Source organism: Lutjanus erythropterus, chromosome 12 (assembly GCF_056507025.1).
Source record: "Lutjanus erythropterus isolate fLutEry1 chromosome 12, fLutEry1.hap2, whole genome shotgun sequence".
Taxonomy (NCBI): Eukaryota; Metazoa; Chordata; class Actinopteri; order Lutjaniformes; family Lutjanidae; genus Lutjanus; species Lutjanus erythropterus.
Window position 1 is genome coordinate 35,152,960 of NC_139328.1, and position 21,473 is coordinate 35,174,432.

Genomic DNA, 21,473 nt, shown 5'->3' on the forward strand with positions numbered 1-21,473 from the left:
ACTGTTACAAATTAAAAGTTTAAAATCTACAATTTTGGCCACTTATGATAATAATAACAGAGAAGTAGATGCTGCCCAATATACTTTTATATCCTTGGGAGTACTCAAAATAAAAGACTTTATACACAGCAGCCATTTTGACAAGAAATAGAGTGAACACATGTACTAATGATGCCAATTGAGATTCCATTCCATTCAGGTCAAACAGTCAGTTTGCTGCTATTGTCCATGTTGGCTCACTGGAAAGGTTCTACTAAACTAAATGGAATAAGACCTTAATTAGTATCGTTGGTAACACCTGTGTTTACCTTGCTATTTCATATCAATATGGCTGCTGTGATAAAAGATGTTTTGAAATTCTGTTGTCAAATACAACAGAACAGTTTTACAAAAGAACAGAATTCAACCTCTCTGTTTTATAATAAGTTATCACTTGTAATGCTTATCTTTTCACATTATAAGATAACTAGTATATTGCTATACCAAGAACATATGTTTGTACATTGTAATAATATGAAAATGTTAAAAAATATCTTGTTCTAACATGAAAGTTATAAGATGAAAATATGGTTTTATAACATTAAAATATCTGTTATAATATGAAAGTAGCTAGTTATAATGTGAAAAGAGTTTGTTATACTGTGAAAATATCTTGTCATAACATGAAAGTCTTGTTATAACAGGAAAATATCTTCCCATTCACACTTAATGACATCAAATCTCTCCTCCTGCCTGTGCTTTCTTGTCACATTTGCACACAAATGGTGTTGTTGTTGTGGTGTTTTCACATTATTGTTATAACAACAAGTTTTTACATTATATCATTAAACTTTTCACATACCAAGATGAATAGCACATTAAAACAAGAAGTTTCCTGTTATAACAAGTTTGTATATCTTATAACATGAAAATATCTTGTTTTAACCTGAAAGTATCTTGTTTTAACATGAAAAACCGTCATAACAAACTTGACGTTATCGTATGTCAACTGATCATCAGGTTTGTGATGGGACCGCAGTCAAACTATGAAGGGACCTTTCTGGAAAAACGAAATAATCATGCTTCTGTCTGGATTCTTCAGACGTGCACCTGCATGACAAAAAACTTAGAGAGAAAAGATAGAAAAATATTCATGATGTTTATGATTCCCGTAAATAAAGCTCAGTGTTTATTTTGTTTGGTTGTTTTTTTAATGGAGTTATCCACCTTTCCATCCTCCAACCCAGAGAGAAAGAGGAACAAAAACAAAACAACAGAAAATTTAAAATACAAGTTATTAAAAAAAATACATTTTGAGGAACACACTCGAAGCTACAAAACACAAACTTTTTGAACAACTCAAAAAGACAGAAAAAAAACACAGGTTCCCAATTGTAGACAGTCTTTTTTAGTTACAAATTAAAACGGGAAAAAGCATAGTTTTCACATAAACATCTTCTTTAACTTTTGATTCTGGTGGTTGTGAGGTTTTCCTCTGAGGGTGAATGATTCTGAGAAGCACACTGAGCCTGATCCGTTGCAGGAAATAGACTGAGCCGCTCACGGTGTACCCCCCATTGACCCTAGGGAATAAAAACTTTATAGACTATGTGCAAGAGCTGCATCTTTGTGTCCATGAAGTCTCTTTATGATGAGCTCGAGAAAATGTGCAGCGTGTTTGTACGTGTGTGTGTATGTTTGTGTGTGTATATGTGTGGTCCGACAGTCTCATTGCCTCTCATCCTTTTGTTGTCCTCTCTTGTGTATCTCCTCAGAAATACACGTCTCGCTCCTCTGAACCAGTCAGTAAGGAAGAAAAAAAAAAACACAAAAACAAAAAAATAGGGAACTGCCAGTAAACCAGCTGAATCCAGTCTGCCAGCCAATCAGCTTGCCTCTTACAGTCTGGTCACTTGTTTCCCACAGCAGTTTGTGTTGTTCCAGTTTCAGTTTGTGACTGCAAGTATATGAAGAGTCCACCGCTGGTGCAGCTAGTCCACATTTAAAGCTCCGAAGTGGAACAGCAAACATGTGTTACTCTGTCTGTGTGTGTGTCTGTCAGTCCAGAGCAGTAGAAACCAGTAGATCACTTTAGCAAACATTACTGTGCTGCCCAGTGGTCCACCCCAGTGGACCTCCAGCAGCAGAAGAGGAGGGTCAGAGGGGGACTGAGGGGAGGGACAAAGAGAGGGTTATATGAAGAGGGCTGGAGACAGAGAGAGAGAAAAGGAAAAAGAGGTGGTGGGCTTTCTCTCTCGTCTCTCGTTTTCATTTGTGTCTCTGGAGAGCTTTCCTCTTCCTCCTCTTGAAGAAACAGCAGCACCTGCAACACACAGACCATCGTTGACACACCTCCAACACAGCTGACACACTTTCATTTCTCTTGAATATCACCAGGAGGTGCCAGTGTCTGGTTACATGTATCTTCTTAAAGGAGCAGCATGTAGCCATTGTAAGTGCAAATCAAATAACAAGTTAGAGCCATAGACCTCAATAAAAAGGTTGTAAACCTGCAAAATAAATACAGTGTATGGTTGAAGCAAGTTGTTAATGTGAAACAGAAAACAGCCTATTACCAAGTTTATTTAAATTTGTGGGTGGAAACACTTTGTGCAAAAAAAAAAAGTACTTTGGGGCATGCAAATGCACAACTTATGAGATTAATTTATTTAGGGTCCATGTAAACAGTTAACTTGAAATCTCTAATCAGAATGATTTCAATCAGGTTGAAGAAATTCATGTGACCGCAGCAACAGACACACAACTTTCAGCCAAAATGCCACACGAAAGATTTCTGTATATTCTGTTCTTCTCTTCTCACTGGATTAAAGTGGCTTTGTTGGAAAAAGGTGACAGCACACACAAAATGTAGTGATATTTTTTTTCTTATGGCTAGAATCAATCAAATCACAGTTCATTTGAGGTTTTAACTCTTGATTAAATATTAACAAAGGATATTTTTTTTGAAACCGTCATCTAACTGTTGCATTTGTGGGTACAAACCTTAAAGGTTATGTGATCTGACCCCAGGGGTTTTGATTCTAATATTACTATTTTGTCTTAGCTTTAATATCTTGTCCTTTTCTCAATATACTAGGATGGTTGTTGGCTTAACTATTAATGGATGAGTGGATGTTCATGAAGAACGGATTTTGGGGGTCATGGACATGTTAAGAAGAAATGTATTCTAATTATACAAATCTTGTATACATAAAAAAAATCTCAAACAAAAATCACATGCTTATACATTTCCCTTATATGAATAACTACTTTAAATTTGAAATAGTATTCCAGGAATCCCATGACCTCTGACTTTATCAAGTGGAAGACAAGAAACAGTGTTTTATTCTGCTTTTCTGCAGTAAATCTAAAGTGAACCACTTTACAGGACATTTCGACTACCTAAAAACAGACTGGAACATAATAATAAGTGAATAAAAGACACAACACTTCTGAAGAATGAGATTGCAAGAGAAAAAAAGACAGTGTCAGCATCCTGTTGGTGCAAAGTCAGTACTTCCTGAAGCACTGCTTTTCAGAGTAAAGGCTGTGTAGTAAAAAAGAATGAGGAAGCTACATGAAATCTTGTTGACAGTCACATGAGCAGCTCAGACCAGATTTGTTAATACCTTGTTTTTTTTTAGTAGCTGACATATTTTATACTGCTGCGATACTACTGTAATGTGTGTGTGTGTGTGTGTGTGTGTGTGTGTGTGTGTGTGTGTGTGTGTGTGTGTGTGTGTGTGTGTGTGTGTGTGTGTGTGTGTGTGTCCTTACTTGGTATCATCAGCCACTTCCACCTCTGCATTGGCTGTGATTGGTGCATTGGAGTGTCCTGCAGTGGGGTCGTCTGTATTCAGCTCCCCATTGGTTGAACTCATCACCTGGAGGGGGGGCAGAGGGACAGAGGGATGAGCAGAGCATGTACCGACGTCCTATCCAAGTGGGACAAAATAAATATCCACATTAAGGTAGATTAATCTGAAAACACTGTTTCCACACCAGTACTGTCAGGTCAATTTTTAAAATGTCGTTTTTTCAGCATAGACAGTTATTCTGAGTCTCAGCTACTTAAACCTGCGTCTGTGTCCTGCTCTCCATGCTCACGATTGAATAGTTTGTTTTCAGATGGAGCCAGCTTAATGTGGACATGGTCTTAACAGTCCATAAGACACAGGCATCGTCAACATTCATTTTGCTGCCATGCAAAGTAGCGGCACCTCTGCTTCATGGCTGACAGTGTTTTTGGTGCTTTGTTGATGATCACCTTACAGAATTCATAACAAAAAGCCGTGGCCTCTTTAAAACAGCTCCAACAACACATGTAAATGCAAGTAACATTTTGCCACAGCTGTTGAGTGTTAAGTTCATTTAAGCATTTCACATTTTCAAGACATGTTTTTTTTTTCTTATAAAGGTTTCCCATCACTTCAGTACACATGCCATGACTGAAATGAAACCAACTTTGCTAAAATCTGTCAAGCTCACCGGCTTCATGCCAAGACTGAAGAGGACTAAGATGAACTCTGCTCAATAGAAACCCAATTTAGCCATCAACACACATAATCAATACAACATATAATACTTGGTACACTGTCCGTTGCTTATGTCACTTTTACCTGTGTGTGTTTCTGTAAAATGCAAATTATAGTGTTCTGTTAAAAACATAGAGGATTATGTTTTTTCTTTATTCTTTATGAGAAGACCCTGGTTCCACAATAAAAAGCAAAAACACTGCTATTAAATCACTGATTGCAAGTGCTGAAGTCAGTATTTGAGAGTCTTCTTTATTTTAGATTTATTAAAAGCAAAAACACGTTTTGCTCACTACATAATTCCATATTATTCTATATTTCACAGTTCTGATGTCTCCAGTATTAATCTTCAATGTTTAAACTTAATAAAAATAAAAAAATTGAATGAGAAGATTTTTGTCTGGTACTACTGTACTGCTAACTGAACTGACAATGCCACCACAAATAATCTGGCATATGTTGAGTCTCACTGTGGGCAACAGATCAATTTTTATGATAATGGCGTTCACACGTGAATGGTCACATCATGACAAGATATCTGTGTGTGTTTCTTTGTTTTAATGTTTTCTTTCCCTGTGGACTACGTTTATATCAAACAGTGCTCAACAATACAAATGAACTTAGTCTTTACCACAAAAATCACATAAGAAGATATAACTTTGTTGAAATTTTTAGTAGCAATGTGTAAGATACGACCACCTGTGGAATGTATCATCAAACAAATAGGGGTCAGCATATCACCAGAGTAACTTTGACCCTTGAGCTAGTCTACTAGCTGCTGTTAGCTCAGTTAGCCATGTGTCTAGTGGCCCTGAGCTGACTTGAGTATGACCGGATCTGCAGCTCAGAGCACTGCATGAGTTAACACTGCATGTAACAGAACCAGGCTCAGCAGCCTCTCAGTGAACAAGACTGACGGAGGCCAGCTTGACAACAGGGAATACAGTACTGAGGTCCAACTACGATCCAGACTCTGGGGGACGACAAAGACACGGTTGGCAAAGACAGGAGAGGCATCAAGCCGAGAGGAGTGAGGGGGACGTAGAGGGGAGCCAGAATATTTTCACATCTAACGGCGGATTAAGGATTTACTTTTCTATGAAACTAGAGCTTGAGAAAGTAGCCACAAACTTCATGCTTGCATACATCTCCCAGCTGAAACTATGAGGGGATTGGACTATCGCCTTTTGAGGTACAAAAAGTGGAAGGATGTGGTATTACGAGACAGGGCAGGCCGGCGCTAGCTGGTTAGCACGCTAACTTCAGTAGATACCTCTGCAACATTATACACAGACATCTCTGACGTAACGTCATAACTGTCATTTCTTCACATTCTGTTGATATTGTTGGTTCATTTTTTGAACATTTTAAAGATTAATCATTTTAAAATCCTGGTCATATCTTACACATTGCCTCTTTAAGTGTTATAAAATACAAAGGTGACATATTTAAAGTGACTGGAGTTCAGGCGTCACCGGCCGTGCTTGATGATATCAATCAATCAAGGAAATCATATATTAATTATTTTCTTGGTCAGCTGAGTACATTTGTCTCTACAATATTGCTGGACACAAACAGTAATATGAAGCTACTTCTGGCAAAGTAAGCCATCGCTACACAGCGAACAGAGCAAAACTCTGTGTCTCAGAATTCATTAAAACTGTCAAATATCAACTTTCCAATACCACATTGAACTCTGTGGTTTCATCCTATGCCAAGTAACTACTACATGCTGCTCTAGAGACCACTAAATAACCACACAATTAAGCAAGATCAGTGGTGTGTACTGAACTACATTTGGAGACTTGAGTCTTGTACTTCACCCATTCTTGAGAATTGGGACAAATTGTTAGGGCCCGAGGGTGCTCAGGCCCTAATTATTAATACAAACACTTTAATACCATGTTTGGTGAAAATATATTTTTAAGGCTTTATATATATGAAAAATATGTAATGTATATATGCAATTTATGTCATTTATTAAGTCCTGTGGTTTCATTGTTTTAATTTCTAAACTTAGACAGACAGAACAGCAACAACAACAGAAAATACTCTTGTCCCAGACAAGAATTCACAACCTCAAACAATTTATAAATGTGTTAAAAGCCTTCAAAATCTAAAACAAAACTACTGATAACACAGATGTAAAAATGGGCTATTATAATCATATTTGTTTAAAGATCAATTTTATGAAAATGTTGGTCCTTTAAAGTTGTGTCTCAAATTTCTGTCAACTCCATCAGATTTTTACAAAAACGGAATTTAAAAAGGGTTAGCTATACCCTAAGGACCCCATCTCCCCTCCTGGTTTAAAAAAAAGCAGGAATACTGCTCAACCACTGATAAGATGTCAACTCTGTAGTTCTTCTAAATCAAAGCTAAATTAAGATTTATGGTTTAAAAATGTGTATTCTGATCAGCATTAAGAGAACTCTGAGCAACTTTAAAAAATAAAATCACCACTAGGATGTTGGCCTGTTAAGAGGTTTAACAGTCAAGAGTTTGATCTTTTAAAAATACATTTTCCAGAATAGTTGAAGAGTAAAATGCAAGTCGAACCTTTCTTCACCAAATCCTACCATTTCACTCAGTTTCTACATCAAATAGGTATTAAAAATTAAACCAAACAAACTGATCTCAGCCATAACTACCAACTTAACCTCTGCTAATTGTCTATTGTTAATTCAAGCTGCTGCTATAAACACAATATCAAACTCAGAGTCTTCTACCTCGTCACTGTTCGCCTCACAAACAGCAGCCTATATCATGTGGCCTCCAACTATAGAGAACCCAGCCAACCACCATCAGTCCCTTCGCTGGTTGTCTCCCTTATTTTAATGATAAAATGCAGTGGTAGTTTGAAATAACGTAACATATGCTGAGCAAACCTAATATGGATAAGTGAAGATTTTTATTTGGAATTTCTACTACAACAGTCCCATGTGTAGGGATGATTGAGGTAGTGAGGAAACAGTCTTGAGGTCAGCCCTGCTGCAGAGACAGAGAGAGTCATGCAGGCAGACAGATAGACAGGTAGGCAGACAGACAGGATGCCAGCAGAGCTAACCCTTCCTCTCAGTACCTGGACAGACCCGCCCAGCCTATCAGCAGTGAGATGGGAGCCCAGCAGCTCTCGATTGGTCACTGGAGTGGGCTGGGACTCACTGCCTTTCCCCTCTGGAGACTAGAGGAGACGGGAGGCCGTTGCAGGAGGAACGAGAAGGGAGGAGAAACGAGGAAGTTGAAGAAGTAGTGGTGGTGGTGGAGGAGGAGGGAAAAGGTTAAACAGACAGGTGAAATGGAAGAGGAGGATCGCCATGGACAAAGTGGGAAGCACAATGGAAGAGAGCGGGAGAAGCAGTAAGGCGAAGGAGAAGTGGGATGACAAGCAGATGGAGTGGAGGAGTGGTGGGGTGAGGAGCAGTACAGTGAGGAGAGAATGAGGAAAGAGAAAAGATATAGTGAGTACAGAGTCAGTATTTGGTGGAGGAGCAACAGGAGGGTGAGCACTCAAGTGTGCAGTACAGTGAGAGTGCACACATGTGGAAGCCCCATGCAAAAGGGGGAAGGAGGTGGTCTATTTTCTTTTCTGTGTTACCTAACCTGCATCACATCTGTTTTTTGGGATTGAGACCCAAACGAGTCTGCAGTGCAACCTAACCACTGGTGCCTTTGTAAACTTTGACTGATGTGCATTTGTGTTTGTGAAAGCTGGGGTGGATGGTATATAAGGGCTGGGTATCGGTCAAAGCCTTTTACGAATGGGAAGTTCAGTGTGCTGAGACATCTGAATTCTAAGAAAAGGCAGTGGAAGAAACTAAAGGCTCATTTATGCCTGCTATACATGCAAGAATAGATATATTTGTTTCAAATGAGGTAAAAATCACTGCCCACATATTTCCATGCATCATTTAAAATGGCATGGATGTTAAAGGGATAGTTCACCCAAAAATGAAAATTCAATCATTATCTACTCACCTCCATGCCAGTTAAAGGTCAGGTTTAGGTTTATAGTCAACAAAACACTGCTGGAGTTTCACAGGGAAACAGCGTTGCAGAATCTCACAAACAACTGAAGTGAATGGTTACCTGTTTTCAAATGTAAAAAAAAAAAAAAACTGGAAAAATAACACAAAATGACTCCATACTGCTCGTCCGGTGTAATCCAAGTTTACTAGACCCAACATGCCATTCACTTGCATGCACACACTGTCACACCACACACACACCCCCAGTGCTGACAGTGTGCACACGCTCAAGAACGTGGCTTCAAACTAAGGCTCTACAGTGAAGATTTAGGCTAAAAACATGGTGTAAATGACATCAGTGTTTTGTGGACTAAAGAACTAAACCTGACCTTCAATCAGCATGAGGGTGAGGAGATAATGACTGAATTTTCATTTTTGGATGATCCCTTTAAGCAATACATCCACTGGCAGACACCTCTCAGTCAAAAGTTACAACACAAAAGCAGAAGAGTCAAAAGTTTCTGACAGCAACAAACATGGTGACACTGGAATAGGTTGTAGTAATGGCTTCTTTAGACAAAAGAAAAAGTGAAGGCAGCATTGGAGACAGAGGTGGTCTGTGGGGCCAATAAATACACCATCTCAAGGTGTGGATGGAGAATATTTCTCATTAACTAACTGACAACAAATATTTGCAGTACTTTTGGATGTTAGAAATTTCTTGTTTTTATGTCTGTTTTAAGGTATTGGCTACACTGCCCCCATGAGTACTGGTCATATTGCTCCGTTTCGTCTGAATCTGAAAGCTTTCAGAAAACATGCAGAAGGCTCCCCGTCTATCTGCCAATCTAACATTTAACGTAAGTGAGTCTTAACACAGACATTGCTACCAAGGCAGAAACATATAATCAGGAAATAGTTGTAAAAAGGTACCTGACAATAGTGAACAGTGACATGTATTTGTGGCTATTATTTGGAAGGTACACAGTAAATCCCCCTGCTCAGAGGAGGGCATAAGCTGTGTACTGTCGACCACAAGCTCAGTGATGCTGCAGAAATGGAATTATTATAATTGTTGTGGATCTAGTCTGACTACAGTTGCCATCCTCCCCGAAGAAACGATAACTTTTCACATCCAACTGTTGAGCCTACAGGGGGTGACACGCAGTGTGTTAAAGTTTTTCTGTTGATCAATGTCATTATACATCTGCTGTCCGCTTTGACTCACCTTTGTAAAGAGTGAAACCGTCCAACAGGGGTTAGTATTTTAACAGGCACGATAAGTATAACCATTACAGGTTGTACAAAAGATATTAAATGTAACACAGAGGTGTTGACATCTTTAGTTGGGATCTCTGCAGCACTGCTTGCATACTGGCTGCTGTGTTAATTGACAAAGAAACCGAGCCAGTTACCCTTCAACAAGTCCAACCAGCTGCTGTCAAGTAGAGCAAATGAGAAAGTGACAAGAGCTGAGGGAGCAGCACTGTGAGTGACAGGCAGGGCTGCTACACGCAACCAGCTGTGTGTGAGTGTGGCTAAACTATGGTGAGAAAAATGTAGCTCCACTGCTATACTTTTCTGACAAATATCTTGTTTTTAAGTTTTAAGGCAAACATACTAAATCTGTTCTAAACATTCAGACTACTGAAAGTCATGTGAATGGAATCACTAACATGACCATGTTGCACAGCTGTTCAGAGTAAGTGTGTGTACCTGATTTTTGGTCTGCGGCGCTTTCTCTCGGTTGCTCGTCTGAAGTGGAGTCTCACTGGCCACTGGACCAATAGGAGTCGGCTAAACACACAGAAAGTGAGGTCAACATGAGAGCAGAGTGAGGAAATACACAGATGGATGTATGACATTTCTTCATGTTTATGTGTCTTTACTTAACACATATGTGGGTTCACAGCATAGTTGTAGTGAGCAGTCATCTTAGTTTTAAAGTGTCTCAGTTCTCTTAATGTTAATCAAAATACACATTTTTAAACCATAATTCTTATTTAGCTTTGATTTAAAAGGGCTACAGAGTTGACATGTTATGGTTGAGACACGTGAGATGAGTTGTTTGAAGTTGTAAGTATATATATATATATATATATATATATATATATATATATACATATATATATATATATATATATATATATATATATACATATATATATATAATTAATTTATTAATTTATATCATAAATTACATATATTTCACCTGTTCTTGTTTTTTTTAGGACATGATTTGTCCCATTTCTCAAGAATCGGTGAAATCTGATAGACAGTTCTTTGTGAGCTTGGGTGCTTATGTATCAGAGACTCATTGTTTGGCATATGGTAACTATTACCATGGCAATTACTATTTTTATGGTGATGTTACACAATTGCACACTTTTGTCTTGCTAAATGACTACAATGCACTGCATGCTCTTATTGCTTGTGCCACTGACTTTGTGTGGATGTGTAACAACATTTTAAAGCTAAATTAGGAGAAAAAATAAATTATTTTAATAGGACCCAGTATAACAAGAAAAACACTGCACTCAACATTACACAATTGGGAGTGATTTTAAGCTGATTGAAATTTCAATTCTCATTTTAACGAGTTAATTAAATGATCTGTTTTTCATCTCAGGAATATCACTGAAGTCTGCTTAAGACAATGCACTGGTTACCTGTATCTTTTAGACATATCTTAGACATTTAGGTAGATCTAACTAACTTTGTTCATCCCTATATCAGAGATCTTCTTTCACTTTATGTTCCAGACAGATCACTAAGGTTTTCCACCACTTTTCTTTTAAATGTTCCTGATGTGTCACATAAACGTACTAGTAAGAGTGCCTTGTGTTTTCATGTCATTAAACTGTGGAACTCACTGCCTCTGGGTATTAAAATACCAAGCTCTATCAATACTTCAAAAAGGAAAATAAAGACCTCTCTTTTTTATCTGCCTTTTAATGTGAAGTAATGTTACAAGCTCAGTTTTCAAATTTTAATCACTGTTTTTTTTTACATTACTTTTATCTCTGGTGTTTATTTTATTCTGCTGTCTTTTACTCATTGATTTTTAACATTTAGTTTCACTGTTGTAACTTTCTGGTATGTGTTGTTTCAACTTTGCCATGTAAAGCAATTTGGGCTGTAAGTGTATGAAAGTTGGTATATAACTAAAGCTGAGTTGAGTTGTACAATGAACTGTCTTTTGCTATTATACACTAATTACATCAAGCTTGGGAGCAACAATGCTGAATGCAGCAGCAAACTTTTATTTTATTTGAACCTCAACATTCATTCTGCTGAGTAAGTCTCTTCAGATTACAGTTTAGAGAGAAACTTAAACATGGAGGAGGAAGTGTCTTTGACTTTCTGTTGATTTGACTTGAAGTTAATAGCATGACTTATCAGTTTCTGTTTACACAGGAGATAAGTCATATGATTATGTATTAGTGTTCAACTGACCTTTCAGCACTGACCCTCTCCTAAACCAGCACTAAGTTTAGCTCAGACAGCTTACTGTGTGTGTGTGTGTGTGTGTGTGTGACAGAAAACACCCACTCCACACTAACCAGTGGCTTTCCAGTCCAGTCATACTGGTAGTCAAAGATGTATCCGTTTCTGTCAAAGAGGTCCGTGAAGAGCTTCCTCAGGTAGTCATAGTCCGGCTTCTCAAAGAAGTCGAGCCGACGCACATACCGCAGATAGGTGGCCATCTCTTCTGTTGCACACACACAGGTACACAAACACAATTCACACACACAGGCACCGAACCCACACATGCACAGATTCAGACACAGAGACACAAACACAATTTGATCAACATATGTTAGCTTAATTCAACGGCTCAGAAACACAGCTTTTCTGTAGAGGTGTGTGTGCCTGTGTGTGTGTGTGTGTGTGTGTGTGTGTGTGTGTGTGTGTGTGTGTGTGTGTGTGTGTGTACGTGTACGTACCTGGGAAACTTTCACAGAGGACCTCGATTGGTGTGTCTCTCTTTGTGTCTCCTATCTTCTGATAACGTTCTTTTAGAGTGTCAGCCTGACGACGAGAGAAGAATATACTCAGAACACACTTTAATAAGGGAATGAAAAAAAGCCCAAACTGGATGGTTGTCTGAACATCTGCTCACCTTGAGTCCCTGCCAGGGTAGACTGCCTCGCAGGAAGTACATGAACATGTGGCCCAGAGCTTCCAGGTCATCTCGCCTGCTTTGCTCTGAAGTAACACAGAACAGCAACAAAGACTTTAAAAGCTGGACTGCAACAGTGGTGGTAAATTCAACATCTCTAATGTTAACAACACAAACACTTCTACATCCAGTCTGGTCGTCACGTGAGATGAAAACGGTGACTGTGCTGACACCTCCTCAGATAATATGGGGATTTCAAAAAATGTATTGCCTACAACTTTTATGTTCCAGTAACCTTTTCAGTTATTTACTCAGCAATTATGTCAAATATTTTCTGTTTTCAGCTTCTTTATATGGGAGGATTTGCTGCTTTTCTTTATATTTGATCAGTGAGCAACTGAAAATACTGAATAACTGACTGAACTAAACAAATTATGTGAAAATCTGACATTGTGGAGGGCATTTTTCTCCGTAACCTGATATCTTATAGACTCTAATCAAAAGATAACATCATGCGACCACTTTTTCTGTATTAACCACTTCTCTCTTCTTCATTTTAGTGACAGCTGTCCTCTCACCACAGCATTTAGTGTTGCATTGTGTATGAACAGTGAGCAAACACGATCATTTCAGTCCCAAAGAAAATGAATAAGGGGCCGCATCACTTTCAGTAGGTCGCCACTGCTGCTCAGTTAAACAAAGCTCAAGTCAGCTGACATCACTGCAGTTCAAGTAAAGAGCCATTTCAATTGACAGCACCCGAAAACAGTTTTACACATGAAGTGCTGTTGATTCAAACAGGATAAGCGGAATGTGCAATTTTGTGTGCCGGAAGGAAATGAAGTGAAAACCACGCCCCACCTGCTCACATCAGCACTGTGCCTGTCGGCTTTTGGAGAGCATCCAGTACTTTTCTCAACTGTTTGCCAACCTGGGAAACAGCCGTAACAAGCACAGCATTCAAACTATTTACATAGCTGAAAAAATACAAACCTCCAATGTTATAGCTCCTCTTTTATTATGATGGAAACTATAGCAGCAACTACGATTATTTTCATAGTTGATTTATTGGTCAATTATTTTCTCAAGTAATGATGAATAATTGTTTGTTTATGTAAAATATCAGAAAATTGTGAAAAACGTTCAGTGTTTCTCGAATACTATGATGACGTCCTCAAATGTCTTGATTTATTCACAACCCAAAGATATAGAAGAGTAAAATAAAACAGAAAATATCTACTTTAAAGAAGCTGAACTCAGAGAATTTTAACTGTTGTTCTTAAAACATGAACTCAAAATGATGAATCGATTATCAAAACAATTGGACATTCATTTAATAATCAATTAACCATTGCAGCACCAGTGTAAACCTCCTCTAGTGATCATTGTTACAGTGATCAACCACTTAGACAGATGAAAAAGCTTAGGACAGAATCATTCCTATACAAATGCTGTTTAAATCATTTGTCTGCCTGAGGCTAGCTTGTTGAGGCTGAAAATCAGTCTCCTTGAAGCTTATAACTCCCAAAAATGAGCCAATGAGATGCAGCAGGGAAACTTGGCATCCCTCAAGTTACCTTGTATAGTTTACTCAAACAGATTTCTGGTGATGTAGACAGAAACATTAAGTAACATGCCCTTGAGCAGGCCTTTGGTGAGGGAAAATATTGAAGCTGTCTGTTTAATTATTTTATATTCATATAATGAATATACAAATGCCAGTTAGCTTTTAAATATGCTGCTCATTCATCCTGGAATAATTTACAGAAGGATCTGAAGTTGGCAGTTCCCTTGGTCCATGTGTTTGCTCCTAAATTTTTGCTGAAATCATTTTAGAAATTGTACTTGCATCACAATTGTTTTAGTACTTGTGACAGTTGTGCATGTCTGTTGGTATTGTTGGAGCATGTAACGATGCTTTATGCCGTCTGGCCAGATGTGATCACTGTTAAGAGGTTTCCACCATACAACTGTAATTAAATGTTTGATATTCACATTACTGCTTGTCTTAATATGAAACTCTTTACACATTCTTTTGTTGAAGGTGTTTACATCCATGCAAGCACGCCTGCACACACACACACACACACACACACACACACACACACACACACACACACACACACACACACACACACACACACACACACACACACACACACACACACACACACACACACTATTCATGTTTACCAAACCCATCAGAATCATTTCACTCTCCTCAGAATTGTCTGACTTAGGACAGCGTGTACGATTTAATTGCGTCTAGTGGTGAGCTTGCAGATTACAAACACCTCATCTCACCTCACTGTCAAAGCGAGTAGGGCAACATACGGTGGACGTGAAACTTGCCAAAGGCTCCACCTAGAGGGCGCGTCTGGTTTGTCCGTTCTGGGCTACTGTAGGAATATGGAGGTTCAACATGGCAGAACTCCATGTAGGGGGACCCAGGCAACATTTAAATAACAGTCACACTTGTGCATATTGTTTCTGTTTTTGTATTTTTTTTTTCTTATTCTCTATTTTTCTATTTGTGCTGTTTTTAACTGCCAGTACTTGCCTTTAGAGCCACAATGATTAATTGAAAAATCGATTATTAATCGATTATCAAATGAATTACCAATTAATTCAATTAAGTCTTTTTTTATTTAAAAAAAATGTCCAGATTCTCTAACTGACTGTCTTTGTGTCTTGTACATAAGACATCTGCAGACATCAGCTTTGGCTTTGGAAAACAGTGATGAACATTTTTCACCATTTACTGACATTTTACAGACCAAACCACTATCGATTGATCGAGAAAATAATCGACAGATTAATTGATGATGAAAATAATCAATAGTAGCGGCCCTACTTGCCTTAATCTGTATTGATATTTTAGTACCGTGTTTGTTGTTATGCACCAACATGCCACAGCAAATTCCTTGTCAGTGGAAACCTACTTGGCAACTATTTTAAAATTAATATTAAAAGAACAATAAAGCAAAATCAAACCTGTCATGTTTTGCTGAGGGTGTGTGTGTGTGTGTGTGTGTGTGTGTGTGTGTGTGTGTGTGTGTGCTCACAGCTCTTAAACATCTATGACTGAAATGAGCTGGATCAGTGATTTGGGTTAGTGTGGTACCACTGAGCACATGCAGCAAGAGGAGCAGCTCACCTTTCCCCAGGTGTGTATTGATGCTCATATATCTAGCAGTTCCAGTCAGACTCTTGTGTTCTCTGTATGGGATGTGTTTCTTGGTCTCTGGGTCGATATATTCTTTCGCCAGGCCAAAGTCTATGATGTGGATGGTGTGTTGCCGTTTGGAGCCGGGTCGGCCCACAAGGAAGTTCTCAGGCTTCACATCTCGATAGATCAGGCTTCTGGTGTGGACAAACTCCATGCGGGTTATCTGAGGAGCAAAAACAGATAAAGATAAAAGATCCAACAATAAACTACAAGTGTTTTAAGGGGGAAAAATGTTTTCTATGCATTGGTCTTACCAGTTGTATGGCTATCATGAGTACAGTCTTTAGAGAGAAAGTCCGGTCACAGAGGTCAAACAGATCTTCTAAGCTGGGTCCCAGCAGCTCCAGAACCATAGCGTTGTATTTACCACATGGTCCAAAGTAAAACACCTGGGGAACACCCTCTGCATGAACAGACAGAGAACAGGCGTTGGACACTGGCACATTTATGTATATACACATATATAACACCACATATCACCTTAGGTTTTGGATATCATGATATGTCATAAGTAGGGGTGTGAGAAAATACTGAAAATAGAGTATCACAATATTATGTTTTGTGATAGTGAATCAATTCACAAAACACTGAATCTGTGATCTGTGGCAGTGGTTCATTTTGTGTTGTGGTGAAACACCCAACCACTAGATAGCAGTATTGTTCTCACTGTTCTGATTGCATAAAAAGTAAAATTTTGAACTCAAATGTTATGCATATTGTGCCGTGTTCTTTACACAAAACCTGCCAAAAGAGACGGTGGTCCTCACCTGAACTCCCCAGCTGTTTGTAGAAGCGATATTCTAGGTGAAGCTGTGGTGCCCGTGACTTGATAGGCTCCTAAAAAGGATGTTTGAATAAGAATAATTGTCATACAATAGACAAAGTAAAATTCATAAAATAAAATTCACATTTTTCTGATAATACTGACATATTCAGAGTAGTCAAAGACAAACATGTTAGGTATATAATGGTTTAAGAACAATGCAAAACAGTTTTCTGTCCATTTCAAGGGTAATTCAATTATCTTTTGAAAAATGACTCGATGATTGTCCTCACTATTGAACAAATTCAGTGTACTGCCCTACAACACATCATACAATACACAGAGATATTCTTTTTACCAGTTTGATAGCCACATATTCATTGGTGTACAGGTTCTTTCCGAGTCGCAGCTCTCCAAAGTTCCCACAGCCGATCTTCTTTCCCACTCGGAAGTTTGGTCCAACCATTAGAACCCCGGAGTTGGAGCCGGCACCCCGGCCACTGTGCCCTGATCGACCTCCCGTCTTTCCAGGCATCCTCTTCCCCTCCTCTGTCTCCCCCTTCCCGCCGCCTCCTCCTCCTCCTCCTCCTCCACCACCTCCACCTCCACCGCCGCCCCCTCCTCCCCCTACTCCTCGCTTGTCAAAGTCCATCAGTTTGTGGTAGCCTGGCCTCTCCACGGTTAAGCCGATTCCATGCAACCAAAGCAACTACCAAAACAACTGCCTGGCGGCTTGACTGTCTGACGGTAGGATGGTCTATGCCGGGCCAAGCTGTGAATCAAACTGGGGTTGGTGTTTGACTTTAAAGAGGGCAGGGATGAGCTGTGGGAGTTAAAGTTGAACTGGGACAGATGTGAGATGAATTTAAAGGAATGAAGTGGATCTCATATAGGACCAGAGCTTAGTCAGACTGAGCGCTATACACAAGTGATGAGGGATGATGAGTGTGAAAGATGGAGCAAAAAGCAAAACCTGACAATTTTTGGATGGATGGATAGATGACTAAATGAAAGAGAAATGAAAAGATGACGGGGTAAGGGGACACCACTACCAGCTAGTTTATACCCCCTTGTAGGGGCCAGAGATGGTGATGGTGGGGAAGATAATGGTCAGATCGGTCACCATACACGGTTAGCCATATGCTAACATGCTATATGAAACTGGGAAGCTACGCAAGCTTCAGGCTCAGATATACCAGTCCACCATGACAACAGCCTGCTGTCAACACAACACCCATACACCCAACCCCAGTGAGACACTGACAACAGGAATGTGTTGAGTTGATAAAAAACTAAAGGAGTTCAGAGGTTCCTCTTTTTTTACATCTGATATTCTGGTATGTCTCAATACTTAAGGCATTTGATTTATTGCCATATGTCTTGGTGAGATGGTTTTAGAGTTCCTATAAATGCTGGATCTCTGCACTTGTCCAGGTGAAGCCCCAGACTCCAGATGTGAGGAATGCTGTCTGCTGAGACTGCGAAGTACCACCTGGAAGACACAGAGAGAGAAAACATGATTAGACTGAAATAATTTCATAAAAAAAAACCGTATTTTAATATTTACTATATAACAGTTATTTCAGACAGCACACGTTTATTGGGCATCTTCAACCATTTTAGCTTTTGTCCTCAGGCTTGTGGTGCTATTTATCTATACTGTTTTGGTGTGAGCTGCAGAGTTTTGGAGATATCGGCTGTAGAGCTGTCCGCCTTCTCTCCAGTTTAATGGAACTACATGGTACTAGTCATGCAATGCTCAAAGCACCATAAAATACATTTGAAAAATTTGACAGCAATGTCTCTTTCCACAAATCATGATCCGGTGTTTTGAAATAATCCACAGACCTTGTTGTGAACAGTTTCATGAAGGAACTACTTCCTTTCTAGTAGAAAAAAAAGTTGTTTTTCTGTTTTTACTAGAAAGAAAGTAGTCCCTACTTGAAACTGCTCACAACGAGGTGTGTGAATTATCTTAAGTAACCGAGGCATGATTTTTGGAAAAAGGTTTTGAATTTTTCAAACGTTGTTTTTTTTTTTGGTGCTTTGAGTACTATAAGCCAAGTGCCATTTACTCCCATTATATTGTAGAGTAGGCAGATATCTCTAAAGCTGATATCGCCAAATCTCTGCAAGTCATACCAAAAAAATTCTAGATGAATAAACAGAACTACAGGCCAGGAGAAAAATATGCATTTTATATGTATAAATATGTTCGCTGTTTTTGCAGAATGTTGAACTAAAAGGTGCCAAAGAATTGGGATGTTTGTGGACCTGTGTTGTGTTGGTGAAGGCTCACACTATGGTGATAAAACTTGCTACAACAGGAGGCCACCTGCATTAAATATTTGGTGGCTATGAGTAGTCTAACTTTTTGTGGCCACGGGCCATACTGCCATGGTTAATGTCAAGCCCTGACTTAAAGAGCCCCCAAACTCAGTCCTATTTAAAAAGGATAATCTTAACAAATCATTTTAGAGAAAAAGATGTTCAATGTTTATGAGTTGAAGTGTCAGATTCCTTTGGACAGGAATCATATTGTACTTCAGGAAACATCTTTTAACAGATCTTTCTACTTGTCCAACTTTTTCTGTAAGTGCTGACCTCTAATAATGTACAATGTCTACATCAGATAAGAAGTAGCAACCACAAAGATCTGAAAGATTTTATAGCAGATATGTTACTGCAAGAGTAAAAGTCCCTCATGAATGTTTATGATTATGTGTCAGTAACATAATATGTAATGGGTCAGAGAGAGATTCTGATAGGTAGTCTGTGACCAATTCTTATTTTGAAAATTTTGGAAGTTTAGAAGTTTTAATTATGAAGTTCAGAAGAGTAGCTGACCAACAGCATTTGGCCTTTCTAACAGAAAACCAGGCCAGATCTTCCTCCAGGAGGACAGGACATGTTCTCTAGCGTTTCTGATTTCCTCTTCTAATAATAACACTCATCCTAGCTACTCCAATTCCTTCCTTCTCTCCTCTGACTTTTCCTCTGCACTCCATTCTTTCCTTTTACATTAATCTATCTTCACCTTTCTGTTTCTCACATCCCTTCTCCTCCCCTTCTTCCTGCTCTTCATGCTATAATAACAAGCTTTCAAATAGCCATGCATGTCTTTTTTTATTAAGATTTAACTATGCAGCATGCATATTAGTTAATTTACTAAAGAGACATAAAACATTGATTTTGACCTAGAGCAGGGGCTCCCGAACCTTTTCAGCTCAAGACCCAAAAGAGATATTTGGTGTCTCCCTGGGACCCAAACTAAAACAATATATTAGACTAACCACGAGGGGGGTGTAGAGCCATTAAATGATTCTAAATCATTAATCAATTAATAAATTAATCTGCAACTATTTTGATAATCTGAGTATTTTTTAAAGAAAAAACTCAAGATTCTCTGATTTCAGGTTCTTCAATGTAAATATTTCCTGGTTTCTTTACTTCTCTACGACAGTAAACTGAATATCTTTGGGCAGTGGGCAAAACACAACAAGACATTGCAATGATTGACATTTTTCAACATTTTGTGATAATTTATAGTCTAGACAACCAATCCATTAATCGAGAAAATAATCGACTATGAAAACAGAGGTTAGCTGCACCACTGCTGAAGTGGCTGTCATATTTCTTGACACCAGCTGGAGTAAAAGCCTAGAGGTACCCTCCGAATGAGCTATCACTATTGGTTTCTTAAAACATAGCTTATCGGGGTCAACTAGTCAAATTCTGTGTCAGCTGTATAACATCAGCTACATGCATGTTTCTAAAGTCAAGTCAAATTCACTCAGGCTCAAATGTAAATTTAAAAAAGAGGATAAGTTGAACAGATACTCTCCTCTGTTACACCAGGTCAACGGGAATTTGCATTTTCTTTTCATGGGATAAGATGACACCAATTTGTAAGACAGAGGTGTAAAACAAAGGCTTAATACCATACTAACGTACACTATGTTCAGGTTGCTCCTGACATGGTCATCAGTCAACTTCAGAAGAAGACTTCACTGTCCAAAAGGTTCATGATCACTTCTTACACAGAGTTAAGGACAACAGTGAGGAGGAGGAAGAGGAGGAAATGTCTTAGATAGTGGACAATGCTGAATACGTCGATGCATCCCCTCTGATGTCATTAACAGGAATAACATGACCCCAGAGCCCCTGTGAGGAAGGGAAACATGTATGACCCAAATATTACATGTGGGTTTTTGTGTTAAAGGGACAGTTCACCACAAAGTCAAAGACACACCTTTTCCCCATTTGAAATGTTCAAAATCAGTGTCTCATTCTGATAAAACCTTGTTATGAACAGTTTCAGGCAAGAACTACTTTCTGTCCAGGACTAAAGAAAGTAGTTCTGGTAGATTTTACTGCAGGAAGAAAGAAGTTCCTACATGAAACGGCTTATTACAAAGTGTGTGGATTATCTTGAGTTAGTGTGTCAGGATTTTTGGAAAGAGAAGCTGGTTTTGAATTTAATCTTTTTTTTTTTTTTTTTTTTGGTGCTTTGAGTACAACAATCTGAGTGCCATTTGGTTCCATTATATTCGAGAGAAGACAGACATCTCTACATCTCCAGATGGATTAACATCATTACAGGCTAGGGGGAAAATGTGTATTGTTGACATGGAGGTGGACTGAACCTTTAAATCTGAAAGAATACATGAGAAATCTCTAGTCAATACATCTTAATTACTTTGATCCCTGTAAGTTTACTTCAAAACAACATAAATGTCACAATGTTCCACTGTAGTCTTACAAACAACTACACATTACATTCTAGTCAGATAATGACGTTCTGATGTCATTCAACCACTATAACCCTGCACCTCTCACATGATATCTGAAGCCAATAAGTGCTGAATGAATGTAA

General features: G+C 38.7%; 1 protein-coding gene across 4 annotated transcripts; it reads right to left on the minus strand.

Annotated features, from left to right (window-relative positions):
- Window positions 1-1,167: 1,167 nt before the first annotated feature.
- LOC146318351 (casein kinase I-like) lies at window positions 1,168-18,084 on the minus strand. Of its 4 annotated transcripts, none has more exons than XM_084732316.1 (11): window positions 16,956-18,084; window positions 16,602-16,671; window positions 16,089-16,237; window positions 15,763-15,997; window positions 12,606-12,691; window positions 12,430-12,514; window positions 12,046-12,191; window positions 10,199-10,279; window positions 7,597-7,698; window positions 3,757-3,863; window positions 1,168-2,302 (listed from the first exon to the last, which is right to left on the minus strand). In XM_084732316.1, exons 1-11 carry the CDS (start codon window positions 17,247-17,249, stop codon window positions 2,248-2,250), a joined length of 1,410 nt encoding a protein of 469 aa, XP_084588442.1. In that variant the 5' UTR covers window positions 17,250-18,084; the 3' UTR covers window positions 1,168-2,247. The 4 variants fall into 4 exon arrangements, with proteins under 4 accessions (XP_084588442.1, XP_084588441.1, XP_084588444.1 ...); XM_084732315.1 differs by having other exon boundaries at window positions 12,046-12,194; XM_084732318.1 differs by lacking the exon at window positions 7,597-7,698.
- Between the last annotated feature and the right edge of the window lie 3,389 nt (window positions 18,085-21,473).